We start from the raw sequence: 17,643 nt of genomic DNA, 5'->3' as shown, positions 1-17,643 counted from the left end.
CTTTAATTGCCTGCGGGATTCCCACCAGCGGGGGCTTCGCACGCACCCCCGCACGTCAGCGCGGAACCCGGAAGTGGGCGGGATCGAGGCGGGATCCGGTCCTGCTCCGAGTTTTCGCGATTTTCGGGGGCCCCCCGCCGGGAATGCACCCGATAGTGGGTGCTAAAATCGGGCCCAAAGTGTCTGCAAAGGGATATTGACAGGTTAAGCGAATGGGCAAAAATTTGGCAGATGGAATATAGTGTGGGAAAATGTGAAGTCATCCACTTTGGGAGGAAAAATAAAAAAGCAAAATATTATTTGAATGGAGAAATACTACAAAATGCTGCGGTACAGAGGGATCCAAACTGTTCTCCAGCGAGGTGGTAGGAGTGATGTGGGCCTGGTCCAGGAGAGGGATGATGGCAAAAGGGGACATGGAAGTGGGGACACCAGTCAAAGCGCTCCCATGACTCACCCGTTGCTCTCCTCTCAACCAATACCCGCAATGCTGCCTCCTCTCCGGGTGGCCGAGTCTGTCCCTGTACAGGTGCAGGTGGAGAAATTTTTGGTGGCGTAGGCCAGAAGCATCTAAGCAGTCCGGGCATGGACATGAGCAACCTGCCACTACCTCTGCTGCAGCCACAGGGGATGCCCCATGTGGAAGTAGTAGGAATAGAAAGGCTAAGGTTTTGTGATCACAAAGGGCGTGCACAGACTGTCACTTTTTCATTTATATTTGTTTTTTGATAAAGTCACATTAAATGTTATCATTCTCACCTCTACTGCCACGTCTTGCCCATTCTTGACTGCCTTTTGTGATGGCGCCCTTTCACGTGCTTTATCATGAAAGGTGAGACTTGATGCGACCTAATGGGTGACTTTACAGTGGGTGGATGTGTAGTTGCAGAACTGTTTGTGTGGGGGTGGGGGGGTTGCTGGTGTTGGCTGCTCTTTCCAGATGGTATGAGGACTGGACTATTCTCACTTTGTGATCTTATGAGAAGCATTCACGTATGAGTGACTCCCTGGCCTCATGAGCAGCCAGGTGAGCCGCTTCGCTGCCCAAGGGTTCGTCATCCTCCTCCTCCTGCTGCTGCTGTTGCTCCTCCTCAATGTTCATTGCAGGTGTAGATGGTGGATGAGGGCATGGGGCCTCATCATCCGGTACCCCTCTCAGTTGTGCCATGTTGTGCAGGATACAACACACTACTATAATGTGACCCACTCTTGCTGGTGCGTATTGAAGCGCCCCCCCAGAACGATCGAGGCACCGAAATCGCATCTTCAGCAGTCCTATCGCATGTTCAATGACTGATTTGGTGGCAATGTGGCTGTCGTATCGACACTATTGCTCACTGATGGGGTTCCTCAGAGGTGTCACGAGCCATATGTGCAGGGGGTATCGCTTGACCCTGAGGTGCCAGCCCTTAAGGCTGTTCGGTGCGTGGAAGAGGCCCAGGATGTTGGATTCCCTCAGAATGAACGAATCATGGCAGCTGCCAAGGAATCTGGCGCACACGTGAAGAAATCTTTTGCAGTGGTCACAAATGAGCTGAGCGTTGATCGAGAGATAACCCTTTCTGTCGATGAACATTCCTGGCTCATGTGGAGGTGCTCGGATTTCTATCTGCATGCAATCAATTGCACCCTGCACCCGTGGGAAGCCAGCCACAGAGGGGAATCCCACTGCCCTCTCCGTCTGGCTGAGGTTGTCCATGGGGAAGTTGATGTATTGCGAGGTTCTGCGAAACAAGCCATCGGTGACCTGTCTTATGCACTTGTGGGCAGACGACTGAGAGACCCCGGCGATGTCACTGGTGGCACCCTGGAATGATCCGGAGGCAAAGAAGTTGAAGGCAGTAATCACTTTAACAGCGACGGGTAATGAGATGCTGCCGGGCCCAGCCGGGAGCTGCTCGGCATGAAGGAGGCTGCAGATGTCTGCGACCACCTGGCGACTCGCTCTCAGCTTCTGTATGCACTGCTCCTCAGGGAGGTCCAGGAAGCTCAGCCTCGGTCTGTAGACCCTGTTGCGATGGTAGTGCCTCCTGCGCCGATGCCCGTCTGTTGTTCCCCTCTGTGCTCTTGTGCAGGTGCCTGTGGCGCAGCACTGTGTTGTGGAGCTACAAGTGGTGGAAATGCACGCCGTGCCTGGCGAAGATGGTGATGTTCCTCATCCTCGGATGTACTGGTGAATGCAGCCATCGGGCCCCCATCTTGTTGGTGTCAGTTTGAGGGGGTCCGAAAAGTTGGTAAATATGTGTAAACAGAACAATTCTGAGTGGAAACCAAGAATTTTCAGTCTAAACACGAAGATCTCCCAGCTAAAAGTTTGTCTGAGAGAACTGAGTGCCCTGCTGCAATAACTCACCTTTTATCCCCATCTCTCAAACAGAGATTTAAATGTCCAAATGGCTGCCAGCTGAAACACGACTCCTTCATCATGGCATTTTCACACAGCACGGGAAACACGTTGAGGCAGCGTTGAAATTGCTTGCCTTCATTCTTAATTAGATTTATGTACTGCCCGCACCTCTTTTGCCCCCCCGCCCCCAATGCATCCGCATTTTTTAAAAATCGTGCCCCATATTTCTGACAATAAAGTACTCCCTTGTGACAGCACCACAGTGTCAACCTAAATTACTTACCCAAGGCTTGAAATGAGGCTTAGAATCAACGACCCTCTGACTCAGAGGTAAGAGTGCTTACCACTAAGCCATGGCTGACACTTGACTAAATTCATCTTCCACCAGAATTAGCAGCTATCAACTGTTTGAATGAATCATAATTCAGAGCCACAACGACGGTCACAGAGAGATTTCATAATTGTTTAAATATACTACTTACATGTCTGACAACAGCCATCTGAGTCCATGTGTATTGTTCCCTGTCACAGAGAATAACCCATTAGAAACAAACTTATTTGAAATCACAAATCCTCCAAAACCTCTGGTCGTTTAATTTTATAGAACAGATTTTGTTCCTTTTATTCGAAAAAATTAATAAATAATTGTTTTGCACTCACAGGCTCACAGTTATCATGATCCAGATGGGGGCACCATTGATTATAGATGTTTGGAACGAAGTGAGGCCCTATTTTCTCACACTCGTATTTAGTGCAGTTGTTCTTTGAATCTGGTATGATAGCTCCAGGCTGTGCAATAATAGGAAAGGAAAAGTTTTCAATGGCAAATAAAAATTTTGGAGCTTTGGACTCTGACAGTGCATCGATCTTTACTACTATAGCTACTAAAACAACAGCATTTATATAGTGTTTTTAACATAGAAAAATGTCCCAAGGCACTTTAGGAAGATAATCACAGCAACACAAACTCTGCAAGACAAAAACTTGAAATTCACGCTGAACATCAAAGGAGATGATTCATTTTTCCTTTCATACAAGAAACTCTAATACAATGACTGTGAACTCATCCTAAACTGTAAAATCGTGACTTGTTCTAATAATCAAAGCCACAATTACTAATGTACTATGAAGAATTATAAAAACTTTCCACTGTATAACAAGTACCTTTTATCCTGGCCTTCAGATGCTAAATGCCAAGAAGCAAGTTAATTTATTTACCTGAACCATTTAACATATATGTATCATAGTAATTGTATTATACACTCCATCAGTCCATATTGTATCTGTTCTGTGTAACATGTCACAAAATAAAAAGGATTTAAAAAGTCTGAACTAATCCTCATATATAACACACACAGAAAAGGGATGTCGTAATTTGTTAAAGTTTACATTGACTACAAGACTAGTAAAATAGGTGTGAATCTGGATGCTTAAAAGGTTGATTGACTTTATTAAATACATTCTCTAGTTTTACTCAGGGCTTGATACTTCTGGGAGGGGGATTTATATCTGGTCAAGATAGGTTCATTGGAGGCATTTGCTGCTTAATCCAAATGACTTCATTGGTGAGCCCAGAATTTCTTCCCCCAAATCACCAAAGGAATGCGGTAATATGGGCAGACAGGGGGAGAAATTTGGTTTTGCATAGAATTTAGGTGTGGGTTCATAAAAAGCCCACTCACAAATGGACAGGTATATTATGATACCATGTAAATAAAGGAAATACATCATATGGCATAATTCTCACCATTTGTGCCTTAGCAATGCTGGGTACAAGGGACTTCTTTACATGATTCAGGAGGCCACCCGCACTATTTACAGTGCATCTGGAGTGCCCCTTTAGATTGGGCGTGGAAACTTGCTACAGCAACATAAGTGGGATAACTGTACCACCTGATGAATTTCCAAAATTAAGTGCCTTTTTCAAATAGGCTGGTTTCACTCTGCGATCGTTTGCAGTAGAGAAATCAGCCTTTTAAATTGAAATACCCACCCAATGCCCTTAGCAATATTCATTTCTCCAAATCTTTACATAGCATCTTTTCCCAACCCATCAACTTGCTCCTCACTTGATCCAAATGGTGTAAGTTTTTCTTTTTTACAGTTCAGTTCCTTTGGTTAAATCTTCACTTTTTGTTGAACAAAGCCACTTGACAATTTCAAACAAACTTCTTTCTTTTGAGTTATGATACGGTTCATGATGTGGTTCAAGGATGAATCCACTAAATATTTCAAGTAGTCACTTTACACAATAGAATGGCTGAACATCATATTCAAAACTAACCCCTGAATGTATTAAGTAGATGATGATCATTATGGTGATTTGCTTCCAAAATGTAATATGCATACCTGAAGGATTATTGGTGGCATGTTTGGCATCTCAATTATGCAGTCAACCTGGGTACAATTTCCACAACATTGTCCTTTCACTTCCTTATACTCAAAGCCCTGTGGGGAAACACAGAAAATTGATGATTACTCTCCTTTCACCAACTACAAAGTGAATCTTTAATGATAGGTGGGTCAGATGCTCACCAGTGGACAGTGAGAATCACACTTCATGTTGGTACACTCAATAGTGTTGTGCTTGGTTGATGGATCCACTTTATTGGTACATTTGCAATTCTTACATGGGTCCTGTGGAATAGTCATACCTGGCTGGAAAAAAGGTGAACATAAGAACATAAAAATAGAAGCAGGACTAGGTCATATGGCCCCTTGAGCCTGCTCTGCCATTCAATAAGATCTTGGCTGATCTTCGACCCCAACTCAACTTTCCTGCCTGATTCCCATGTCCCTTGATACCCTTAGAGTCCAAAAATCTATTAATCTCAGCCTTGAATATACTCAATGAATGAGCATCCACAGCTCTTTGGGGTAGAGAATTCCAAAGATTCACAACCCTCCAAGTGAAGAAATTCCTCCTCATCTCAGTCCTAAATGTTCAACCCCTTATCCTGAGACTATTCCCCCTAGTTCTAGACGCTCCAGCCAGGGGAGACATCATCTCAGCATCTACCCTGCCAAGCCCTCTTAGAATCTTATATGTTTCAATGAGATCACCTCTCATTCTTCTAAACTCCAGAGAGTATAGGCCCATTCTACTCAATCTTTCCTCATAGGACAACCCTCTCATCCCAGGAATCAATCTCGTGAACCTTCATTGCACCCCATCCAAGGCAAGTATATCCCTCTTTAGGTCAGTTACAATTGAGAAGTGTTTTAAAGTTGTGCTGGATTTTTTACACATTGGAATGGTCAGATTCTATACAGTAAAGTTAATTAAAGCTGTGGAGGTTTAGTTTCATCTTGTAGTGCATTTCATCGTGCCTTTGCTTGAAATCCATTTGTGCATTACCTTAGCACAGTTATTAACTCATTTATTTGAAATCAAATCCTGTTTTTTTTGTTGTAGTAAATTAATATTGCAATGAAAATAAAAGTGCACTGTTCCAGTTTCACTTGTTACAACATTTTCACATTATTTATTCATTTTGTGCTGTTCTGACTTTAAATGAATTTGTATCTTCAGAAATTCTTGAAGTCAAAATTTGAAGAACAAGATAGAAATATAAAAACTATACACTGAACAAAATGATTAATAGGTGTGAAACCACAAATCATAATCTCAAAATATCCCAAAGATCTTTACCTTGTACTCAGTATCATTGTACACACACACTGGCTTTGGCTCTGCAAATAGAATAATGTGCCATTAAATTCAATAGGTCATTTACAGCTAAGGTACAGGATGTAAGCTTATTGCTCCAAATTGTTAAGGTGGCAACAGTAAAATATTACCCACCTCGGATTAAAGAGAAATGCAACACTTACCACATGTATAATCTGGGCAACATTTGTCTTCATGACTATGGAACACTGGTTCATATCCAGGTTTGCAATCAAATTTCACAGTGGGGCAGTGGATTAGATTACATTCTGAATGAACAAAAATGGACACAGGTTAAAAAGCTTGTAGTTATTCTTTCAGCTCGCTACTAATGATCCTCAGTGAGACTAATGAGAGGTCTCAATGCAGGTTAAATGAAATGTCACTTTCTAATACTGCTGTGAATCATGAACTTATTGTTATAATTCAATGGCGTTACCTGAAGAGCCCAAAAGAATTTAAAGAGCAAGATTTGATAGGCTGCCTCGCAAGGTCTTCTTTGTTCCTTAATGGAAGCATCTCCACGTACCCCAGGAGTAAGCTCAGGTGACAAAGGGAAAAACTAGGCTGCTTTCCCTTAACAAATTTTGATCCAAGTGACATGGTGATTTGGGGATTGTTTATATTCTTGTCCCAAGTGTATAAAAGGCATGTCCCCTGAGGTGATGTCTCAGGTTCTTTTCCCAGAAGAGGCAGAATCCTAACTCTAACAGCCACAAATTAAATACATCAGAAAGACTTAACATTTACAGACTAATTATAGGATGGTTGAGTGGAGTCTTGGTATGTAGAGGATACTGCAATTCAAATTCCAAAGAAGGTCTTACAAACCAGACATTATGACATTCTTCTTTGTTACAGTGTCTGTGACTCAGTAGCAGCACTCTCACCTCTGAGTCAGAACGTTGTGGGTTCAAGTCCCACACCGGGGACTGTGAACACAAAATCTAGACCGACATTGTCGGAGGTGCTGTTTTTCGGATGAAACGACAAACCGAGGCCGGTCTGCTCTCTCAGGTAGATGTAAAAGATCCCATTGCATTATTTCAAAGAAGAGTAGGGGAGTTTTCCCTGCTGTCCTGGCCAATATTTATCCTTCAAACAACATCTGGTCATTATCTCATTGCTGTTTGTGGGACCTCGCTGTATGAAAATTGGCTCCCGCATTTCCTACATTACAACAGTGACTGCACTTTAAAAGTACTTCATTGGCTGTAAAGCGTTTTGGGACATCCTGAGTTTGTGAAAGACGCTTTATTTCTATCTGTTATAATGTACTGGGACCAGATTATCTGTTTTAACATAGTGGGTTCAGGTTATCAGTTTTGATGTAGTGGGTTGAGATTGTCAGTTTTGATACAGTAATATCAGGTGACCTGTTTTGAAATAGTGATTGTATAGACAGAAAAAGATGGTGAGCCAAGACTTCTGACAACATAAGGTAGTTTAACTTTGACACTTATAACCTTGTCCATTTCTGACTTTTGGACAAGATTTTAGAAAGATGGCAGAGTAAGTTTTTGTTCCCAGTGAAATTTTATGTTTGCCTTATTCTTTATTAATAAATAAAATAGTGAAGAAAATTTGCTCCGGTTGCATCCTTTTGGAGGCCCTGTTGCAGGTCGTAACATTTTGTCATGTTGCTGATTGTTACTAATTTTCGGTTCTTTGGTAGAGATTTTCTCACTTCACCATTTACTAACATAAACAGACCTAACATCCCCTGTGACTTGGAGAACACACTTACTGCCCTATCTAGTTATAGGTTACCATGACCTGAGTACAGTAACAATAAGATCCCTCATTGTGTGCACTGGATACTAAGATCTTGCATGCTCGCTCATGTTCTCTCCTAGCTTTTTAGAAGGTGAACTGAAAAGCACACCAGTAAGATGAAGCATGACTGTAAACTAACAAAGTGATGATAGATGAATGAGTAGAATACAGTTTACACAGTGAGATTTACCTATTTCTTATCGCTCCTTGTTCCATCAAAATAATAAAATATGTGACTTTGCCCCACGACAGGCTGAACTCACTTTACAAGTTAGCAGTCCCTGAACTTATTAGCACTAACCTCTCCCATTATAGGCCACATGCATTCATGCCTCAGCCAAGAGTCTCACTGGCTGGAGAAAAAGCAAGACCTTTCTGACGGTAGCATAGTGGTTATGTTACTGGACGAGTAATCCAGAAGCCCGGACTAAAATCTGGAGTCATGAATTCAAATCCCGCCACGAGCAGCTGGCGAATTTAAATTCAATTAATTAAGTCCAATTAAATAAATAAAAATCTGGAATTAAAATACTCGTATCAGTAATGGCGGCCATAAAACTACTGGACTGTCGTAAAAACCCATCTGGTTCACTAATGTCCTTGAGGGAAAGAAACCTGCCGTCCTGACCCGGTCTGGCCTATATGTGACTCCAGACCCACAGCAATGTGGTTGATTCTTAATTGCCCTCTGAAATGGCCTAGCAAGCAACTCAGCTCTACAATCTTGCTACGAAAAATCATAACAAGAATAAAACCGGACGGACCACTCGGCACCGGACACAACAACGGCAAACCAAGCCCAGTTGACCCTGCAAAGTCCTCCTCACTAACATCTGGGGACTTGTGCCAAAATTGGGAGAGCTGTCCCACAGACTAGTTAAGCAACAGCCTGACACAGCCATACTCACAGAATTATACCTTTCAGCCAACGTCCCAGACTCTTCCATCACCATCCCTGGGTATGTCCTGTCTCACCGGCAGGATAGACCCACAAGAGGTGGCGGTACAGTGATATACAGTCAGGAGGGCTGTCCTCAACATTGACTCTGGACCCCATGAAATCTCATGGCATCAGGTCAAACATGGGCAAGGAAACCTCCTGCTGATGAATCAATCCTCCTCCATGTTGAGAAGCACTGAGGGTAGCAAGGGCACAAAATGTACTCTGGGTGGGGGACTTCAATGTCCATCACCAAGAGTGGCTCGGTAGCACCACTGCTGGCCGAGTCCTGAAGGACATAGCTGCCAGACTGGGCCTACGGCAGGTGGTGAGCGAACCAACACGAGGGAAAAACTTACTTGACCTCGTCCTCACAAATCTACCTGTCGCAAATGCATCTGTCCATGACAGTATTGGTAGGAGTGACCACCGCGAAGTCCCGTCTTCGCACTGAGGACACTATTCAACGTGTTGTGTGGCACGACCACCGTGCGAAATAGGATCGATTCAGAACAGATCTAGCAGCTCAAAACTGGGCATCCATGAGGCACTGTGGGCCACCAGCAGCAGCAGAATTGTATTCCAGCACAATCTGTAACCTCATGGCCCGGCATATTCCTCACTCTATCATTACCAACAAGCTAGAGGATCAACCCTGGTTCAATGAGGAGTGTAGAAGAGCATGCCAGGAGCAGCACCAGGCGTACTTAAAAATGAGGTGCCAACCTGGTGAAGCTACAACTCAGGATGACATGCATGCTAAACAGCGGAAGCAACATGCTACAGATAAAGCGGAGCGATTCCACAACCAATGGATCAGATCAAAGCTCTGCAGTCCTGCCACATCCAGTCATGAATGGTGGTGGACAATTAAACAACTAACGGGAGGAGGAGGCTCTGCAAACATCCCTATCCTCAATGATGGCGGAGTCCAGCACGTGAGTGCAAAAGACAAGGCTGAAGTGTTTGCAACCATCTTCAGCCAGAAGTGCCGAGTGGATGATCCATCTCGGCCTCCTCCTGATATCCCCACCATCACAGAAACCAGTCTTCAGCCAATTCGATTCACTCCACGTGATATCAAGAAACGGCTGAGTGCACTGGATACAGCAAAGGCTATGGGCCCCGACAACATCCCAGCTGTAGTGCTGAAGACTTGTGCTCCAGAACTAGCTGCGCCTCTTGCTAAGCTGTTCCAGCACAGCTACAACACTGGCATCTACCCGACAATGTGGAAAATGGACAAGGTATGTCCTGTCCACAAAAAGCAGGACAAATCCAATCCGGCCAATTACCGCTCCATCAGTCTACTCTCAATCATCAGCAAAGTGATGGAAGGTGTCGTCGACAGTGCTAACAAGCGGCACTTGCTCACCAATAACCTGCTCACCGATACTCACTTTGGGTTCGGCAGGACCACTCGGCTCCAGACCTCATTACAGCCTTGTTCCAAACATGGACAAAGGAGCTGAATTCCAGAGGTGAGGTGAGAGTGACTGCCCTTGACATCAAGGCAGCATTTGACCGAGTGTGGCACCATGGAGCCCAAGTAAAATTGAAGTCAATGGGAATCAGGGGGAAAACTCTCCAGTGGCTGGAGTCATGCCTAGCACAAAGGAAGATGGTAGTGGTTGTTGGAGGCCAATCATCTCAGCCCCAGGACATTGCTGCAGGAGTTCCTCAGGGCAGTGTCCTAGGCCGAACCATCTTCAGCTGCTCCATCAATGACCTTCCCTCCATCATAAGGTCAGAAATGGGGATGTTCGCTGATGATTGCACAGTGTTCAGTTCCATTCACAACCCCTCAGATAATGAAGCAGTCCGAGCCCGCATGCAGCAAGACCTGGACAACATCCAGGCTTGGACTCATAAGTGGCAAGTAACATTCGCGCCAGGTAAGTGCCAGGCAATGACCATCTCCAACAAGAGAGAGTCTAACCACCTCCCCTTAACATTCAACGGCATTACCATCGCCGAATCCCCCACCATCAACATCCTGGGGGTCACCATTGACCAAAAACTTAACTGGACCAGCCATATAAATACTGTGGCTACGAGAGCAGGTCAGAGGCTGGGTATTCTGCGGCGAGTGACTCACCTCCTGACTCCCCAAAGCCTTTCCACCATCTACAAGGCACAAGTCAGGACTGTGATGGAATACTCTCCACTTGCTTGGATGAGTGCAGCTCCAACAACACTCAAGAAGCTCAACACCATCCAAGATAAAGCAGCCCGCTTGATTGGCACCCCATCCACCACCCTAAACATTCACTCCCTTCACCACCGGCGCACTGTGGCTGCAGTGTGTACCATCCACAGGATGCACTGCAGCAACTCGCCAAGGCTTCTTCGACAGCACCTCCCAAACCCACGACCTCTACCACCTAGAAGGACAAGAGCAGCAGGCACATGGGAACAACACCACCTGCACGTTCCCCTCCAAATCACACACCATCCTGACTTGGAAATATATCGCCGTTCCTTCATCGTCGCTGGGTCAAAATCCTGGAACTCCCTTCCTAACAGCACTGTGGGAGAGCCGTCACCACACGGACTGCAGCAGTTCAAGAAGGCGGCTCACCACCACTTTCTCAAGGGCAATTAGGAATGGGCAATAAATGCCGGTCTCGCCAGCGACGCTCACATCCCATGAACGAATAAAAAAAACTCTCTCAATGTCCCATACTAAGACTGCTCAAAACTGATTTTTCCTTCAAGAAATAGTCAAAGGCTGACCTCTCCCTCAACTGTCTGTATTGAAGATTGGCTTGCTGAAATGCCAATTAAAGTTATCACCTTCAATGAGAAACCCCCTGTGATGGCATGGGAGCTTTGGCAATTACATTGTCCATTTAGCGAAGCCCTTCTGTCCTTTCTTTGCATGTTGAAAGAAAACAATTCTTGCATTAAAGGTACGGACAGCTACCTCAAAACTGATGTCATATGTGAGATTACAAAATGTTTATGGCTGTTTCATATGGTATTCCAATTATTGTCCTGATCAACATCCTCGCTGGCTCGTGTCACTGGGGCTTAACCCTTTGTGAACTGAATTTAACTTTTTAATGAAAAAAAATTACATAAATAAACAAAACCTCTTTCTAGGCCAAATAGGCAAAAGCACTACACATATTTGGTGTAGTTTTTGGAGACTGGAATATCTTATGTCTGAACTGCACAGTGAAATATTCATACACAGCGGAATGTACAACATGTTTACTTACCGCACATGGTTTCTGTACAACAATGGTCATGTTGGCTTCTTTGAACAACTGGCACAAAACCTTGGCCGTTGCATACTTTTGCTGGTGATGGAGGGCATTTGTGGGCTTTGCAGACAACGTTCATTGTTGCATTATTGCAGAAACAGTCCTGACAATTGCTTTGCCATGTTTCACCAATCTGTCATAAATGCACAAAGTCATGCTAGGAGGTCTATAAGCAGCGTAAAACTGAAATTAATAACAGTTAAGTGTAGAAACAGATATAATCTGTTTATCTAAAGAACATGTACCTGTCTTGGTTTTCCATCAGGTCCTATGCACTCTAGTGGATTAAAAAAAATTACAATTAATGTTTTACAAACTGATACTGCACCAAAACGTTTTAAAAGCTAAATAATCAATAGAGATGAAGAAAACATAAAATTCAGGCAAAGAGAAGTGAAGGAAGAGAATAAATGATTGCTGATCCGGAGACATAACACTGACTTCGATAGTCAACCAGTAATACTCATGACTATCAGACAAAATAACCACATGATTGAAATGTACTTCCTTTGATTATTTTCTCCAATTTTCTTCTATCCTTATATATTACCGGTCTCTCATCACCCCCAGCATGCAGAATTCTATCTGCAATTCTCAGAAGCAAATAAAATCCCTCCCCCATTGCTGTAGCAAACAAGTTCGAGCTACAGGAATTCCACAGATGAACTATGTGGACTTCTGCACAGTATTTGACTCCTGGAGCTTGGCAGTGACCCTACTACATACTGTAGACATTGTTACTAAAGAAATATGCTTACCACAGATGTCTACGCAGATGTCTAATGGTGCAAAAAGGAACTTTCCATCTGGGCAGAAACAACCTTCATTATGATCACTCTTGTCACTAGGTACATTCCTGTCAGTGTACCTAATCATTAAAGAAAGAGTATTAATTATGTACAGCAAACAGGGGAGTGAGAGAGAGAGAGAGAATGAAAGAAAAAGAGCATTTCAATTGTTGTCATTGAGAATGGTTTGCTCAATATGTACAACAAACCTTGAACTACAAGTAGGCTGTTCTTTTGGCTCACACGATTTATACTCCATCGTTGCAGGGCAGTGATATACTGTTTGAATTAAATTGAATAAAACAACATGAGAAAGTGAGCAAGTAACCTCAATCTGTACAAGCGTTTACTGTTTGTGTTTATATTTGATATGTTGCATACTTATGCGTGTTTGAAAAAGTCCAGATTCATATCAAGACAGATTTAATTACTTACGACATGATCCATTGGTATGTTCTCGCCAGTTGACACAGATACCTCCTTCAGATTTGCATATCTTAGCATAGATTGCTAAACTGGAACATATTATTGTGTCATTCCTCATGTGACATCCATCGTGGACACATGCTTCATAATATGGGCCTGGAGGAACTACGTCATGGCATTTCGAAAAGGCACTGAGGAAACAAAGCTTATGTTACAGATTCAAACAGTTCTGAGTTGAGATGTCTCACTTCCTGTGCAGTTGGCTGACCTTGTTAACCTATGCTGCCATTCTTTTGATGCTGGGGTGGAACTACTCCATTTTTTCTTTTCTCCTTCCTGTTTGATTTGCCTCTCCTCTCCACAAAGGCCGACCAAATCAAGCCATAGGTAATTATGAGTAGAGATTTTAGTAATCTCTCAGTATATTTTTATTCTATTTTTCATTAGTGTCATTGCATCTATTAAGCTGTTTATATATTCGGTGCAAATTGATTCCTTGGCCTCGTATGTCATAGGACGCCAGTTTACATATTACAAATGGTCTCCTACCTGGAACAGGCAGGCTCTCCAGTTGTCCAACTCAGGAGCCTACCCAAGTTGGCGGTGGCCAGAACCTCACGGTAAGTGACCCTATACCATCTTCAGACTGTTACTGCCCCGTTTACACCAGGCGGAGCCCTTAAAATCAGTTCCATTCGCTTACTGGCCACACTTAAAATCCACACTACAGACATGCTTAAACTCCACACTACACACACCCTGAAAACCCACACTTCACTCCCACTCTTACAGCCCACACTATACACATTTACAACTCACACAATGCACACACATTTAAAGCCCACACTACACACACACTTAAAGCCCACATTATACACACTTAAAGCCCACACTACACACACTTAAAGCCCACACTACACACACACTTAAAGCCCACATTACACACACACTTAAAGCCCACACTACACACATTTACAACTCACACAATGCACACACATTTAAAGCCCACACTACACACATTTAAAGCCCACACTACACACACACTTAAAGCCCACATTACACACACTTAAAGCCCACAATACACACACTTAAAGCCCACACTACACACACACTTAAAGCCCACATTATACACACTTAAAGCCCACACTACACACACTTAAAGCCCACACTACACACACACTTAAAGCCCACATTACACACACACTTAAAGCCCACACTGTACACACACTTAAAGCCTACACTGTACACACACTTAAAGCCCACATTACACACACACTGAAAGCCCACACTGTACACACACTTAAAGCCTACACTACACACACACTCAAAGCCCACATTATACACACTTAAAGCCCACATTACACACACACTTAAAGCCCACATTACACACACACTTAAAGCCCACATTACACACACTTAAAGCCCACACTGTACACACACTTAAAGCCCACATTACACACACTTAAAGCCCACACTGCACACACTTAAAGCCCACATTACACACACACTTAAAGCCCACACTGTACATACACTTAAAGCCCACACTATACACATACTTTAAGCCTACACGACACACACACTTAAAGCCCACACTACACACACACTTAAAGCCCACACTACACACACTTAAAGCCCACACTACACACACTTAAAGCCCACACTACACACACTTAAAGCCCACACTACACACACTTAAAGCCCACACTACACACACTTAAAGCCCACACTATACACACACTTAAAGCCCACACTACACACACTTAAAGCCCACAATACACACACTTAAAGTCCACACTCCACACACTTAAAGCCCACACTACACACACTTAAAGCCCACACTACACACACTTAAAGCCCGCACTACACACACTTAAAGCCCACACTATACACACACTTAAAGCCCACACTACACACACTTAAAGCCCACACTACACACACACACACTTAAAGCCCACACTACACACACTTAAAGCCCACACTACACACACTTAAAGCGCACACTACACACACTTAAAGCCCACACTAGAGACATAACATAATTTATTTTAATGTTTAAATGGAGAAGGAAATAACCTAGTCAAAAATAAAGCTAATCAATTGTAGGAGCAAACTTCAGAACAATGAAAGCGGACTTAGTCTGAATAAATTAAATTGAACAGTTAACTGGTAGACAGTGGGAAATATTGAAGCACGAGATTGGTACAAATGAGGAAAAAAGGGGCTATGTCTGGGATCGTAGGCTAAGAAAAAAGTTTACAATAAAGGTAAAATCAGTTGCAGTAAAGAGAGGAGAGATACTATAATCTACAAATAGAAGCAACAAGAGAGGTAAGGAGAGCTAGGAGAAAGTGAGAAAAAGCTTGCAGCCAACGTAAAGGGAAAAAGCAACGGTGTTTATAAACATTAGAAAAAAGAAAATTATTAATGGAGCCACTCAAAATCAAAATGAGTATTGGGAAAGTATTACGGTAACTATGGAAATAGCAGATATGTCCAATGAGAGCTTTGCTTCATCATTTTGAGACTAAAGGAAGTTTTCAATAGTTTATGGATGAGGAGTGAGAAGGACAACCAAGACATAAATGCATTAAAATCAAAATATTCTAAAGGGGCTCAGGGTGTTAAAATTGCTAAACGCCTCAGACCAACTGGAAGGAGGTTGTTGAGAAAGTAACGGAGGGACTAACCATCATTTTTCAAATTTCACTGGGGAGGGGAGCCAGGGGGAGCCAATGGCCTTCGTGCCTGGACGTTTCCGTGGGAGGCCTCGGCCAATTCACATTCGAACGGCCAGCTGCCCACCCGAAACCGTCAGAAAGCTGCAGCCGGCCAGCTTCAGGTAGGTCTGAATCGTGGGGCTCGGAGGCCACTCGCCAACATCAAGGTAATTGCCGGTGAGGGAGGGGGGTGGCTGGATCAGGGCCGTTTCGTGGGTGAGAAGGGAGGGAAGTCCTGGACAGCAGAGGCCCAGTATTTCCTTGTGTGGCCTGGAGGAGAGCTCCTGCTCCTCCTGACCCCACTAGGGAAAGTTTTTGACCTACCTTAGAGAGGCTCCTCTTCTTCCCAGCCAGGTTTTATTAAAATGCCATCTGCCGATGACCCATATTAGTATATATTAATGAGGCTCCCACCTGGTGGGTCCCTTAGCAGCCTAAAAGAAGGTTCAAGTTAAGATGGCAGCGGTCGGAAATCGAGCTGGAACGAGGTGATAAGTCTTTGCACAGCTATTCTAACTGTGCGCCCACCCTGTTCCTACCGGGCGGAATGGGTTAAAATTTCCTCCATTATATTCAAGACCTGCGCCAAAGCACTGGACTGGGGCAAATGTTACAATTCTGTAAGTGCTATTTGTTTTACCTGAGGGAACAGAAGAGCAATTGAGAAATGGTAATTGATCCTTCTAGGCCCAAAACAGAACCTACACCTGCTCTCAGCATACATGAGTCCTGATAAGTCCATTACGGTGCTTCTGCCAGCTTGGGAACTGTAGACTCTAGACATACCCCTCCACCACCCCACCCAAACTGCTGTCAGGACATGGGGGGAGGGAGGCGGGCAGAAATAAATCTGGGTTCTGCCAACTTCTGATCCCCTATGACAACTCTGCCAGAATTTCACTCCCTGCAGGGCGCAGAATTTCTACACTATTGTTTCCATTAGTAGGTAAATCCAAGAGGCCATGATCTTATAAGAAGCTTATAGACACACATAAAGGAGAAAATTAGAAGAAACTTTAATGTAAAGAGTTTGAGGAACATGGAATGTTTTGCCAAAAGTGGTGATCAATGTTAAATCAACTACAGCATTCAAAATGATTACTTGCCAGAAGAAGAAAATAGTTTGGGGAGAAAGCAGGAAAATGGTTCTGTGTAAAATCAGCTCTGAAAGGTGCCTAAATTCTGTGCAGTCAAGGGTTGAATGGCTTCCTGTTAGGTTAAAATTTGTACGTTGCTTTACAATTCCTGATATGTGAATGAAAGGCGGAAAACAGTTTATTGATTAAACAGGGGTTGACCACATTCCAAACCCTACTAAGTTATGGTTTTCACACTGAGACATGACTTACGGGCCTAAAATGATCTTGCAAATATCTGATGGTACACAAGGCGTGGTTGGTACAGTTGACATGGTGGTTGTGGTTTCCATATGTGACACAGTTGAAGGTTGTATTGGCGATGGGGTTGTGTTCCCTGCTTCACAGTGTGGCTTATTCTTATCTTTAACGTGCCAGAAAGGTGCTGAATGTGAGCAAGAAGGTACCACAGTTCCATCAGGCAATGTGCAGTCATCCGTGCTGCTGTTTGTACAGGTACCTAGGGAGTTGGGAATTTCAAACATCATTTCAAATTTCATCACAAGATATTTACAGATGAGGAAGACCATTTGGCTCATCTTGATTCATCCATCCAGACAGATCCTAACGTCAC

The 17,643-nt window shown here is 43.7% G+C and overlaps 1 protein-coding gene across 1 annotated transcript in view; it reads right to left on the bottom strand.

Annotated features, from left to right (window-relative positions):
* LOC137328121 (mucin-2-like) overlaps positions 1–17,643 on the bottom strand; it is a 216,875-nt gene that overhangs the window by 8,402 nt on the left and 190,830 nt on the right. Inside the window, exons 78-88 of the mRNA XM_067994299.1 lie at positions 13,226–13,407; positions 13,000–13,069; positions 12,761–12,870; positions 12,248–12,279; positions 11,958–12,135; positions 6,182–6,286; positions 6,000–6,040; positions 4,883–5,005; positions 4,697–4,795; positions 3,008–3,136; positions 2,830–2,869 (exon numbers count right to left, since the gene is read on the bottom strand). Coding sequence (XP_067850400.1) covers positions 2,830–2,869; positions 3,008–3,136; positions 4,697–4,795; positions 4,883–5,005; positions 6,000–6,040; positions 6,182–6,286; positions 11,958–12,135; positions 12,248–12,279; positions 12,761–12,870; positions 13,000–13,069; positions 13,226–13,407 — 1,109 coding nt within the window. The remainder of the gene's footprint in view (positions 1–2,829; positions 2,870–3,007; positions 3,137–4,696; positions 4,796–4,882; positions 5,006–5,999; positions 6,041–6,181; positions 6,287–11,957; positions 12,136–12,247; positions 12,280–12,760; positions 12,871–12,999; positions 13,070–13,225; positions 13,408–17,643) is intronic.

This window comes from Heptranchias perlo, chromosome 12 (genome assembly GCF_035084215.1).
Source record: "Heptranchias perlo isolate sHepPer1 chromosome 12, sHepPer1.hap1, whole genome shotgun sequence".
NCBI classification, from domain to species: Eukaryota; Metazoa; Chordata; class Chondrichthyes; order Hexanchiformes; family Hexanchidae; genus Heptranchias; species Heptranchias perlo.
Note: the sequence above shows the minus strand (reverse complement) of the source record. Positions and strands in the feature narration are given on the sequence as shown.